Source organism: Eublepharis macularius, chromosome 18 (assembly GCF_028583425.1).
Source record: "Eublepharis macularius isolate TG4126 chromosome 18, MPM_Emac_v1.0, whole genome shotgun sequence".
NCBI lineage: Eukaryota > Metazoa > Chordata > Lepidosauria > Squamata > Eublepharidae > Eublepharis > Eublepharis macularius.
In genome coordinates, this window is record NC_072807.1 from 36,237,347 (window position 1) to 36,250,771 (window position 13,425).

General features: G+C 45.8%; 1 protein-coding gene across 1 annotated transcript in view; it reads left to right on the plus strand.

The window, feature by feature from the left end:
- Window positions 1-5,937: 5,937 nt before the first annotated feature.
- Window positions 5,938-13,425, plus strand: part of PTPN9 (protein tyrosine phosphatase non-receptor type 9) — a 40,573-nt gene continuing 33,085 nt past the window's right edge. The window contains exon 1 of the mRNA XM_055002859.1: window positions 5,938-6,447. Within this exon, the coding sequence (XP_054858834.1) occupies window positions 6,415-6,447 (33 nt within the window). The 5' untranslated portion in view covers window positions 5,938-6,414. The remainder of the gene's footprint in view (window positions 6,448-13,425) is intronic.

Genomic DNA, 13,425 nt, shown 5'->3' on the forward strand with positions numbered 1-13,425 from the left:
CCAAATTGCATTTTCCATTCTCCATTTTTGCCCCTTGCTTTCTTGCAATCCCACCACTGAGTCTCTCTGACTCCTGAAACTTGCCTTTTTTTCCTTAGGCTTTTCTCGTGTAAGCAAATCTGCCTGCTTAATTTTGTGTAATCTACTCTTATGACCATCTTTTGCGCAAGCTTTTCTGTTAGTTCTGCGGCAAGAATTAGACAGTACCCTCTTTTGGCTTCTGAAATTTTACCACAAGTTACCGGCTCCCTTCTGTACATATCTTTACAATCACGAGGACTAGAACCTTTTTTTAAAGTGCAAATGGAGACAGTTTCTGGAAGCTACAGTTTGCCCCAACCCTAAATTCTGTGGCTTTGCTGCACTCGTCTACAACCAAGACATGGTGCATAAATCATTACAGAGGCAGTACAGAAATGGGTGAACTGATACAGATGTAGACTTAGTACCCAGTGAGCAGTTTATTAAAAATGACCTCTCGGTGAGCGATTCTATTTAATCCAGGAGTCTAAATGCCAAATAGGCCCTTGAGATTTGAATGACACGCAGATATATATTTTTCCTGCTATAAATACCACTGGCAGTTTCACTCTTTCTCTGAATAACTCTGGGTGGCTTTGCAGAGAAATTACCTCATGAAGCAAAGATGATGGGTATCCCAATAACCAGGAGTTTAGTCTTCAGTGGAGACAGTAAAACCATTTAAGTCCTGCCTTCCCCCGCTCTTTATTTCTTCCCAGAAAATGATGTTTTCGAGGCCAAGAATGTGGGCGTCTTGCAGCCCTTTGATTTCTGAGCATGCAACTTGGTGACATTGGCAAACTCAGATCTGTTCCTCCACAGAGAAAAATGGCCTGGTTGGACGTGAAACTGAATTGGTTGGTTCAATAATTAATTCATTGCATTTGTATCCCTCACTCCTTAGACCCAACAACGTAACAACAAGCTGCACGAACAAAAAAGCGTAAGTTAATTAACAAAAGAAAAACATACATGCAAAATGTTTTTTAAAAAATACAAATTAAAAACAATGGTGTAAATTAAAATCACGGACACATCAGCCAAAGCAATTTACCGTATGAAATAAACCTAAAAGTAAACAATGCATTTGCAGTATAGAGCAAGATCCTCTTCTAAACGAAGGCCCTCAGTGAAAAGCCACAGAATATAGTATCGGCCACAGAATTCAGCTTCCTGTGAAGCACCTTTTTAAAACAAGTTTCTAGTCCTTATGAAGATAACACTAGAAAGTGTGAAAAACCTGGTGAGAAAATAGCAGAAAATCCAAGAAATCAGGAGGAGATTGAAACTTGGAAGGGCAGCCACAAAGGAACTAAAAAAAGACCCTTAAGTATAAGAAAACATCACTGGAGACCAAGATAAACGATAACTCATACTATGGTATTCCCGATTACTTATGAAAGTTGGACAATGAAGAGAGCTTTCAGGAAGAAAATTGATTCATTTGAAATGTGCAGGAGGAGAGTTTTATGGATACCATGGACTGTCAAAAAGACAAGTGGGTTTTAGATTAAATCAAGCCTGAATTCTCCCTAGAATCCAAGATGACTAAACTGAGGGTATCGCACTTCGGTCACATCAGGAGGAGACAAAATTCACTAGAAAAGACAATAATGCTAGGAAAAGAAGGCAGTAGGAAAAGAGAATGACCTACCATGAGATGGACTGACTAAATAAGGAAACCGTTTGCAAGTCCTGAGCAAAGCTGTTAATTATAGGACGTTAATTCATAGGGTTGCAATAAGTCACAAGTGACTTGACCGCACATAACACACACAGCTAATTCCTCATGTGCCCAATGCCGTAGACAGGCTCAAGGATCTCTACCATTTGCAACCAACAGGCTTCTAGGATTTCTTTATTTGGAAAATTTATACTGCACTTTTCTGCTGTTATCAGCGCCATCAAGGCAGCTAACAGATTAAAAATATAAATTAAAAAATACATCTTAAAAACCATGGCGGGGGGGCGCCACTTTACTCAAAAAAGTAAAGAGTCCAGTAGCACCTTTAAGACTAACCAACTTTATTGTAGCATAAGCTTTTGAGAATCACTGCTCTCTTCGTCAGATACATCTGTGATTCTCGAGAGCTTATGCTACAATAAAGTTGGTTAGTCTTAAAGGTGCTACTAAACTCTTTACTGTTTTGCAGCTACAGACTAACACGACTAACTCCTCTGGATCTTCACTCAAACAGTTAAGAATCACTGAGGGAACTCCAGACAAAACAAACAGCTTCACCCACTGGTGGAACTGCTTTGCTTTCAGAGTTGTTTATAAGTTTCTAGTTCCACTGTTGATGGAGATAAGGTAGAACTCATAACTAGAGATGGGCACGAACCGCATTACGAATATCAAAAACCCACGAAAATGGCGATCGCGTGATCGTGACCTGGTGGATCGTGATTGGCCATGGCCAATGAACCAGCGGTTGGGAGAGGCCCGGTTCGGGGCATTCGGGCTCGGTTCAGGAAGCCAGATGCTCAGGCGCCAGCAATCTATTCCCCTGGCAACGGAGCCAGGGGAACGCCTGAGCTCTGTTTGCCCTCCTTCTGTTGCCCTGGAAACCCAAATGGAAGCCCAGCTTTCCTTGATCAGCAGGGCTTCCTTCCAACCGTGGAGCAGCAAAGCAGTTACAAGTTGGGAGAGGACACCCAGGGGAGGGAGGGGGAAGGGGGTGTTCTGTAGCCATGGGCACTCCAATCTCATCCCTGCAAACCCTGATAGGCAGCTCTGACGGCCAAACACAGACCTCCTGTGTTGCTGAATGGGACCCATGCTTATAAATAGCCATGGGCTCCCAGGCTGGGTTTCACTTTCTGCTAGCAGTGGAGTGGGACAGATCTTGCTTGCCACTTGCTAGCCTTTGGAGAGAGAGACAGAGAGAGTACAATTGTGCTTGGCTTTGGTGGATAGGGATCTATCTCTGGTTCCAGGGCTGCTGCCTGGCTCTGGGGCCAAGCTCCAGCGCCCCTCCGCTGTGGCCTCCATGATCCACGGTTCGGTTCGGGAACGGGAGATGTTCATTGCTGTTTGGGAATTCGGGATCGTGGTCTGCACCGAACCACGATCCTCTGGTTCGGTAATTTTTTTTGGTTCATGCCCATGTCTACTCATAACTCCAATCTGTACTAAAGGTTTAGAAACTAGAAGGAGCACCAAGAATGCATAACTATTTTCCTCCCAAACATTATGATTTCTAAGGCAGTTATACCATTTGGGTATAGATGAAATGAAATAAAATAAAATCGGAAATGCTTGCTGGGCATCTTGATATAATTTGCAGGCAAGAAAGCCAGGGCTTGGTGCTGCTATGGAAAAATATAACTGGTCATCCAGCAATCTCCAGATCCTAATCGGATACGGCTGAGAGGCTGAAGACGTACAATCACATTAGCAAATGCCCCGCGGTGGGACATCTGTTCAGCAGTGGCCGTGCAAAGAGTCCCTCCTGGACTGAACCAAGGTCTGACTTGGCCTAGTCCCCACGGCATCCTCCTACCGTCACTGAGATATCTGAGCTTCCCCTGGGAAATTGCTTGGGACATCCTAAATGTTGAGACTCTGCAACAGAACGGGATGCAGAGTCTGTTCTGAGACCTTGGCCTCCCTAGGAAAACTTGCTGATGAAGGCTAGACAAAGAACCAGGTAAAAATCAAGCATGTGTCTTGGTGTATGTCCTGATTTCAGTTGTGAAAATGTAGAAATTTGAGAACTTTCAATTCAGGGAAACGCCCAGTGCTATTACCAGATGCTCAATGTTTGTGCTGCATAAGCTTTCGAGAGCCACAGCTCTCTTCGTCTGATGCATCATACATCTGTGGCTTTCGAAAGCTTATGCTACAATAAAGTTGGTTAGTCTTAAAGGTGGACTCTTCTCTGTTTTGCTACTGCAGACTAACACGGCTAACGCCTCTGGATCCATTATTATTATGATGATATATTGTATCATAATGTTGTTTTGATTTTTTTTGGTGATGATTCTTTTTTTTAAAAAAGGCTTTGGATGTCTAACAAGCCAGACTAAAAACATTTTAAATAAACCTAACTTCAATCCTGGGCTCACATCACCAGAAACAAGACATGGGGTCTCGTGGTGGGATCCTCCGCAGCCCCCAATAAACTGCAGGTTGTGTTGTAGTAAGCTTGCTATTCAGCTGGCATTCTCCCAGAATTACAGCTGATCTCCAGCTCAGTTCCCCTGGAGAAAATGGCAGCCTAGGAGGGCTGACTTTGGCATCACATCTCTGCTGAAGCCCCTCCCCTCGCTAAACTCCACCTTCCCCAGACTTCACCCCCAAATCCAGGAATTTCCCCACCCAGGAGTTGGTAACCCTGTTCTGTACAAGTAAGGGTCCCTGATCATGAGAGAGACAGCCAGTGCGGTGTAGTAGTTAGAGTGTAGTAAACCCAGGTTTGAGTCCCCACGCTGCCATGGAAGATTGCTAGGAGACCTTGGGCTGGTCACACACATTCTCTCAGCCTAACCTACCTCACAGGGTTGTTGTAAAGATAAACTTTGGAGGAGACCAGAACAATATAAGCTGTTTTAGGCTGTTTGCCAGCTTCCCCAAAATGGTGGAGGAATGAAGTGAATGAATAAAAGTGAAAGCTTGCATCCTGCACGGAACACGTGGTTGGAATCGATGGCTGCAAAGACCCCTTAAACACTCCATGGAAAAAGATGGGTAGCCATGCTGGTCTGCAGTAGAAGAGCAAGATTGGAGTCCAGTGGTACCTTAGAGACCAACGTGAATTTTAGGTTATAAGCTTTCCAGAGTCAAAGCTCCCTCCTCCAGAAACATTTAGAAGAGGAATTATGTAGGGTTCTCTCCAACCAAAAGGTAGGATGGGTTACACCTTACACCCTTACTGTCAATACGCCTCCCCACCTTCTGGCTGGATAAAACCTTACATACCTCCACTTCTAAATGTATCTGAGGAACGGCGCACTGCATCTCGAAAGCTTGTACCTGATTAGTCTAAATAGTAGTCTCTAAGGTGCCCCTGGTCTCCAATCTTGCTCTTCCATAGGAAAAAAAAATCCCAAATAGGTGGATTGCAAGAGACCGAACAGGTTAAGCGTGGAGATCTTGGTACAAAGCCAGCCTCCCAACCCAATAACAGCACTAGGAGAGGAGAGGGGGGGCACTGAATGAACACTGGACATCCAGCTAGTTAAAGACCCTGGGGGGACTGGAAAGCCTGCCCCTTATTTTGGGACTGGGCTGGAACCTTCCACCGTGGAGGAGGGGGTTAGCCCTCATTCACAGGTATGGCGCTTTGATGTTTTTGCCCAGGTAAGCAAAGTCCAAGTGTATAGTGTGTGTGTGTGTGTTGTATTGTGTTGTGCTTCCTCCCAGATCTGACCTTCTGTTCTCCTTCCTGGCTTGGAGAGTTTCCTGCTGGCTGGCTCCCCCCTCCCCCCCCCAATCCACCCATCCCTCTTTCTCCAGCTCCCTCTCTTTCTCTCTCCCTGCTTCTCCTCTGCTGCTGGTTTGTGAATGAGATTCAGTTTCTGAATGGAGAGGAGGGGCGGGTAGGGAGCTGGGCGAGCAGAGGAAGCTGCATTGGCCGTCAGCAAGAGGGGGGGGGCTCGGTTTAGCTTCCTTCCTCTCTCGCTTTCTCTCTTTTCTACTGTTGCTTTTGAGGAACGAGGGTGGCGAAGAGACACCCAGCGATGGAAGCTGCAGGAAGACTCTCCAGCCCTTGAATGAAGAAGAAGAAGGGAATTCATTGATCTAAATTCTTTTTTCCCCTCTGCCCACCCCCCCCACCCCTTTTGCATCCAAAAAGCAACAGGAGGCGAGCGATTTCTGCGTGCAATTCCATCCGGAGATGATTGCAAAGGTTGAGAAGTTTTGCAATTTCGAAAGAGCTCTCTCTCTTTTTTTTTAACAAGGGGAGGAAAAAAACCATCTTTTCTCTCCCCCCCTCTCCTTCATGTCTATTGCAATATGCCAAGCCCAGAGGACATTTTCAGCCAAAGCAAGATCTTGAGCGTGTAAGTTGGCAAGGCCCAGGAAAATATATATATATATATATCGATTTTAGAACTTTTGGGATCGCGTCGTGTGATTTTTAAAATATATATTAATGGGGAGGGCGATTGGAAAGGGGATCGCCCGCCTCCCTCACTTTTTCCAAGTTTAAAAGAGATTTTTTTTTTTAATTGGGAGGAGGATATTGTCAAGAAGAATGCGAAGTTTGGGGGCCGTCTGAATCGCTGGACTGCTTTGATTGACACCCCCTTCAAGTTGCTGGGGGGGGGGCAATTCCCTGGCATTTCTCCTGCGGGGACAGGGGGGGCCCTTTGGAAAAGTTGGGAAAGAAGGAAGAAAAATCCTATTTGCAGCGGCGACGGGAAGCCCTGGCCCGGGGTGCCTGCACCATGGCCGCGGAGCTGAGCCCGGAGGAGGAGCTGGTGAGTGCGGTGGGGACCCCCAAATGTTGGGGGGCGCAGATGGGGACGGGAGGGGCGTCGCTGCGCTCTTCCGCCCTCCCCCTCTTCCATTTCATGTTTGAAATATTTGGTGTTTTCTTCTCCCCAGGTTGCAAAGCCCGTCCGGCCAGGGCCTGGCTTCTTGGGTGTTCTGTGCAATCTCTGATGTGTAGTTATTTTTTTTTAATTAGTCATTCAATTAAATAATACCGCTGCTGATTTAATGAGACACGCATGCCTTGCCTCCCCCCTCCCTTAATTGCGTTTTCTAGCTTAGTATCGTGGGGGCCCCTCACCCTAAAAATTTATTCCGGGGCGGGGTCGTTGTGATCTGGCGCAGCTGGCTTTTTTGAGGGGGGTCTCTTGCTCTGCTTCTCAGCTGCTCCTTTGAACATAGGATGGGATGGGGAGGGGGCTAGAAGTGCCTCTTTGCTTGCTTTCTCCACCCCCACCTCTCCAATTTCTCAACTCAGTGCTGGTTTCCAAGTCTTGTCAACAGAGAGAATTTGGGGAGGGGGCTTCTCCCTTATGTGATTTCCATGGGGGGCAATGAGGAGGACATGCGGCCTAGCCACGACCAGGCAAACCAGATGTTGCCTGTAGTTGTAGAGAGACACCCCCCCTCATCTGTCACCCCATCGTGTACCCCCCTACCACACACCAGGGGGGTCCCTAAAGGGAAGGGGGTACCTTTCCTTCTCGCCATTCCAGTTTAGCTTGTTGGCAGTCCCAAAGACAGGAAAATTCAGGTGTGAAATAGGGACACTTGCCCTCTCCCTTTCTAGACTTCAAACAGGGGGGACATATTTTTGGGAGGGGGTGATTTTTCTTCCTCTCTCTTGCCCCCTCCCCAAGATGTTTTGATTGGGGTGGGGCTCAAGTTCGAAGCAGCCTTGCCAGGATCTTCCTCTTCAGGGAGCCTCATTCACACCCATTTTGTGTGTATGTGCAAACGCGTGTCTTTGGGGAGCTGAAACCCCCTTATTTTTCCAAAAAGGGGGGAAAGAGAGAGGGAGGGAACGCAAAACGCAACATTGAAGAATCTTCCCGCAAGGCTTCCGCTGTATTTGAAGCGGGCGGGCAGGGGAAAAAAAACACCCCAGGCCTCTCTAGTTTCCCCTCCTCTTTGCAAGCACATAATGGGGAAAGGGGGCCTGATCCTTACCAGGATACCCCAAACCACCCAGCATGCATTTAGGGCTCCTGGATTGCCTCTGCAAAGAGTCCTTTTGGAACTTGTTTTGGTTGTGACTCCTGCAAATAAAATACATTTTTTTTTGCTGCCTGTGTTTTTGTAGTTTTCAGTGCTATGATGCAATCCCTGGGTTGAAACATGCTGTTCAAATGACAGCCTGTCACACCAGGCACTGCGCCTCCTCCTTTCCTTTAAAAGGCCTGGGGGCACCCCCACCCCCAACTCTTTCATTTCTTGCTCTTTTTCCTTAGCAAGAATCCAAGCCCTCTTTCCTCCTCCCCTTGCCTGACGTGAGCTGGGTGGCTTCCTGCCACTCTTGAGTCATCCAAGGAGGATATTGCTGTAGGAATCCGTGAAAAAAAAATTCTGCTGTGAGTCTGGAGGAGGCATGGTGGGTCATTGTACATTATTTAGCTGGAAAACCCAGCAGGGGGAGGGGTGTCCAAATGATCAAGCAACCAGGCTTGGCTTTTCCCACGCCCTTTGCAAAGGCAGGCGCCTCTTATGTGGAAGTGGGCTTCTTTGAAATGCAACTGTTCAATCCCAAAGTGCAAAGACCGTCCACAGCATTGCCAGCAGGAAAAGAATTCCTCTGCTGAGCCGAACCTGCAGATCAGCTGAGAGAAGATATGTTAAAAGGAGCAGATTCTTTCCCACCCACCCCTACATGTTAGAACCCATGTTGGTTCAGGTGGGTAGCTGAGTTGGTTTGCCATAGAAGACCAAAATTCGGGCCCAGTAGCACCTTCAACTCGATTTCCAGGGTGTGAGCTTTCGAGAGTCAAAACTCCCTTCTTCAGATATATTTACAGTGCAATCCTATGTAAAGTTACCCCAGTCTAAGCCCATTGAAATAAATGGGCTTAGACAGGAGTAATTCAGAATAGGGTCATAATATTAGAAGTGGAAGTATGTCGGGTTTTATCTGGCATCTGTCTTCTGGATGCATAAAACCCTACATACTTCCACTTCTAAACGTATCTGAAAAAGGGAACTTTGACTTTCGAAAGATTGTACCCTGGAAATCTTGCTGGCCTTTAAGTTGCTACTGGACCTGTATCTTGCTCACCTTGGTTCAGTTTTGCTTCTTGTTGCTTTCTGAAATTTCCAAGAACTCAGCTAACCGTATATGGTTGGGTGCAGGAGTTCTTCAATTTTTTTGCCCTGTGTAACTTTATGGCTGCTGCGCTGCTGAACAGAACTTGGTGGACCCAAACAGATTGGGGGGGGGAGGGGAAGAAGCAGCTTTCCCAGGCTAGAGCCGGTTTCGTCAGATGAATGGCGCACTTCTTCTTTGCCGGATATGTGTATGTTGATACAGTGGACTGTAGAACCCGAAGCCATTTCATTCGAGAAATACAACCTGTGACAGGCCTGTTTTTCTTTTTGTGCTACAATACTAAGTAAATCGATAGTGATAATCAATTATATCAAGTTATAAGCAGTGTTAGTGTTAACCATTTTTTTCTCTCTATTATTACTAGAATAACAAGTAGAAATAGGTTTGAATTTTGTATGTGTTGCTTATTCTGGAAAAATATTTAATAGCTATTTTAATATCCGTAAAGGTCATGACTCTTGTATTTCAATAATCCTTGTAGCACACAATTTCACGTCTGCTTGTCCCCTTTCCCCCCTTTTTTCTGTACCCTCTTTTTTTGCTTTAATAATAAAAAAGAGGGGAAAAAACATAAGTAAATCAATAGGAATGTTGGCTGCTCGTTCTATTTCAGTCTCAAATCTGCATCCGGCTTGGGCTCAGTAGAGACTGGGAGTGGTTAACTCATGGCAGAAATTGATGATGATGATGATGATGATGATGATGATGTATGCCTTTCTCCCTGAGATCCAAAGTGGATTACACCCTGTCAATGAATACAATATGATGAATAGCTGGGAAATTCACTGAACAACATGCAATGTAATCAAAAGTTAGGACGTTAACAGTGCAATCCTAAGCAGAGCTAACTCTAGTCTAAGCTCATTGATTTCAATGAGCTTAGACTGGAGTAACTCTTCTTAGGATTGCACTGTCAGTGAATACAGATACGATAGGACTGCAGAACATTTGGAAACTAGCATAAAGCAGAACCCAGAGATGAAAGTGAGAATCATGCTTGGGGGGGGGGTATGTACACCTGCTTTCTCAGGTCCTCAGTCCTCAGTCGAAGCAGTCTGCTCCTGCTCTGGGATCGTTACTCCCTTTGGACTAAATCCCAGTAAATCCCATTTTTTTTATGTTTTCCGTATAGTGCTGCTTGACCCTGTTTTTTCCTTGTAATTATAGATTTCCCACCCCCACCCCCTGCATTTTTGTATCCCTATTTCTCCTAATCAAGGATAACACAGGAATGCTGGCTCAAAGTAAATCTATTTGGCTTTAAGCTGGTCCGTTTCAGTTCAAGAAAACAATTTTTCTTTGGCTCATTTATTTAAAATATTTATGGCCTTGCTATCCATGAAACAGGAGGCTGAGAAAACGATTGCAATTTGTTTTTTCCTTCCTAGAATTGAATGAGGGCTTTTAGGACTTCTTGGACCGGCTGTACTGATGAGACTTCCCCCCACCCATGCTCTCTCTGCTAGAGATCTGTTTCTACTCTTTCTTCTTTACTGCTCACCCCCCGCCCCTTTGTGTGTTCCCAGGGATCTGCAGTAAGGTAACTCTTCTCCCCTTACCATTCTGGGAAGGATAAACAGAGAAATGAAGTTTTCTTTCCAGGGTCCAGGGGGAGAGTTGCAAACTAATCTAGGTGATTCAAGAGCCTGGTCTGGCTTCACTTTGGCATCTTGTTCATTTCTGTGGAAGGGGCTTCAGTATCTTCTTTGGAAATCAAGGGGGCTGGATTGTGTCCCAGATACATAAAGGGGAGGGGGAATTCTTAATGCATTTAAACATGTCCGGTGTTATTGCAACCCCAAAATGTGCCTTCGTTGTCACGTATATTTATTGGAGTTTGTATTTATTCTGCTTTGCAGCCAAGAATCAACGCCCTAAGTGGCTCTGGGAGTAAAAATCATATATAAATGACAATAAAAATTGCACGCTGATTCCCAAGGATGTGGATTCTCAGCTGGTTTTGTTTTCAGGCAGGATGGAGGGGTGTCTGGATGCTGAAAGGTTGCAGCAGGACACACACTACTGAGCTGCACCCAGCTCTGACGTAGGGGATGTGAGCAGCCTTCCTAAATGTCACCAGTCCCCCATCCTGCTTCGTGGGGGCTTGTTCTGGGACATTCAGCTATTGCACAGGAGAACAGACTTGGAGCGAGCAGTCCATCGGCTTAGTAGCTGTGCAGGGATGAACCAGCTGCTGGCATCTTGGTCTTCAGGTTGCTCCAACTGAAAGGCCATGTTGGAATCGGAGGTTTTATAAGGTCAGGTGGAATCCCATTGGTCCCTTTGTGTCACCAGACCATTTGACAGAACCCCTAAAGGCAGACGCAACAGCACCCCCTTCTGGCCTTGTGCCGTGGTGTCACGGGGAGCAAAATGACTGTTCCTGATGGACTGAGCCGCCAGATTTGAGATCCTGGCTTGGTCATCTTTGTTGAACTTGGTTGTCATTGGAGATAATGAGGAGGTGGCCTTGTGAGCAGCAAAGAGATGAAATAAATCTTGCTTTCTTTCTTGTATTTATTTTTTATTCATTGATTTTTGTATTTCCTGCCTTTGTTTCCAGCGGGGACCCAAAGTGGCTAACATAAATCTCCTTTCTTCTCTCTTATCCTCACAACAACCCTGTGAGGTAGGTTAGGCTGAGAGTGTGTAGCTGACATCCAAGAAGCTTCCATGGCAGATTCAACCCTGGATCTCTCCTTGTCTTGTACTCTAACCACTACACAATGCTCTCTCTCTCTCTCTCTCTCTGTTTCTGTCCCACCTGACCAGTTTCTGAAGAGCAAGTGTGGTGTAGTGGTTAGAGTATCAGAGCGGGGCTTGGAAGGCCCAGATTCGGAAGCTGGCTCCATCGCGAAGGTAAAGCCACTGGGTGACTTCATGCTACCTTGTAGGGATGTTGTGAAGATAAAATAGAGGAGGGGAGAACCATATATGCTGCTCTGAGCTTCTTGGGCAAAGCACGGGATAACACGGAATGAAACAGCATAAAATCCACAAGACAAAACTGTAAAAATAATTTCAGTTTATGACCAAAACCAACAATATAAAGACTAAAAAAAAAAAATGAAACGCACTAACAGCAATCATTACACCAAATCAAAGCAGTGAAGGTCGCAGCAGTCAAATCCCATTTTAAAGTAAACATCCAATTAGCACCAGATCTCATTTATATTTTTAAAAAAATCAATAGGGCCAATAGAAATAAGTAAAAACAATCCCCCAGCAACTCACTAAAGGCTTTCTAGAACAGATAAATGGTCAGGTTAGCTTGGAAGGCCTGGAGAGATGAGCAGCCGAGTGAATTCTGCAATTTTTTGGCAAGGGAAGCCATGGCCGATATGGCCATTCATTGAATGCCGGCCAGCTTCTTTTCAGGTAAGGCAGGCTCCTGTAAGAGGTTTTGAATCCTGGGTTAGGTTCCCCTAGATGGAAGCAGAGGTGTAACATTTCTGGAAATGTCGATGCCATGGCAGAAGAATGTGTGTGTGTGTGTTGCAGAGGAACAGAGGTTTTGGAAAGCATTGAAATCAGATGCGATAATTACTTTCTCATCAAGCCTAAACTTATCTTACTGCTTCAACAACTCATCGGGAATAACGCAATGAAATACCGACCTGAGTAAACAAAAACAAATCACGCCAGTACAGACAGCTCCATAAAAATATACTGGGGAGGGATCTAAAAAATAGCGCAAAACAAAATCAAACCAATAAAAACAGCTCCGTAAATAATGTGTCGGGGCATAAAAGCAGCACAAAACAAAGGAAGTGATCTAAAATACCAATAAAACGGTCCTTGGGCTCAGAACTAAAAAACATGGAATCAGTTAAAAGTGTAGAGAGAAATGATTTGGAAAGTAAGGTAAAGGTGCCAGGTGAATCTCTAGGAGAAGGGCATTCTAAAAGCAGGGTACCACCACCAAAAAAGCTCTGTCTCGGGAGCTGCTGGTCTCACCTTGGCAGGTGAGGATACAGAAAGAAGGCCTTGGAAAGAGGATCTTAACTGGAAGGCAGGGCATGAGAGCAGGCTTGTCGTTTTTTTAAAGAAGTGTCATGTTTCTGTGCCCCACACCAACACGGAGAGGAAAAGCTGCCAAGTATTCTCAAGGGGCCTGTATGAATTTGGCCAGTGATGTAGCTAGGCCAGGTTCTCCTGTGCTCTCAGTGTTCAGTGAGCAGGAGAGAACCGCTTCTAGAAAGGAGAGAAATTATCAAAGCCTGTCCCGTTATTACAAGGGTGGCTTGGTTCCCTCGGTGCCCCCCCCCCAGAGAATCCGGATCTAGATTCTGAATTCCTCCTGCCCCTTGCAGAGGGGGAATCCCCTATGGTGGGGATTCCTTGATGGGCATAAAATCAGGAGGCTGCCTTGTAAAAAGCCAGGGTTGGATCTCAACAGCTGCGTGGGGGGCTTTGACAATTCAGTTTTTTTATGGTGTGCCGCCGCATCTAAGCACTCCTTCCTCTTCCTCCATCCTCTTCAGAGCACAGCTGGAGCGCCCCAGAACTTCCAGCCATCTGCTCCACACCGGATGTGCCTGTGGAGTTAATTGCCTTAGAATGCGGCACTTAACACCTGTTCCAGCCCAGGCGGTTTTAACTACAGGGACCAAAACAGATAATTTTAGCAGAGGGGATGGAGTGG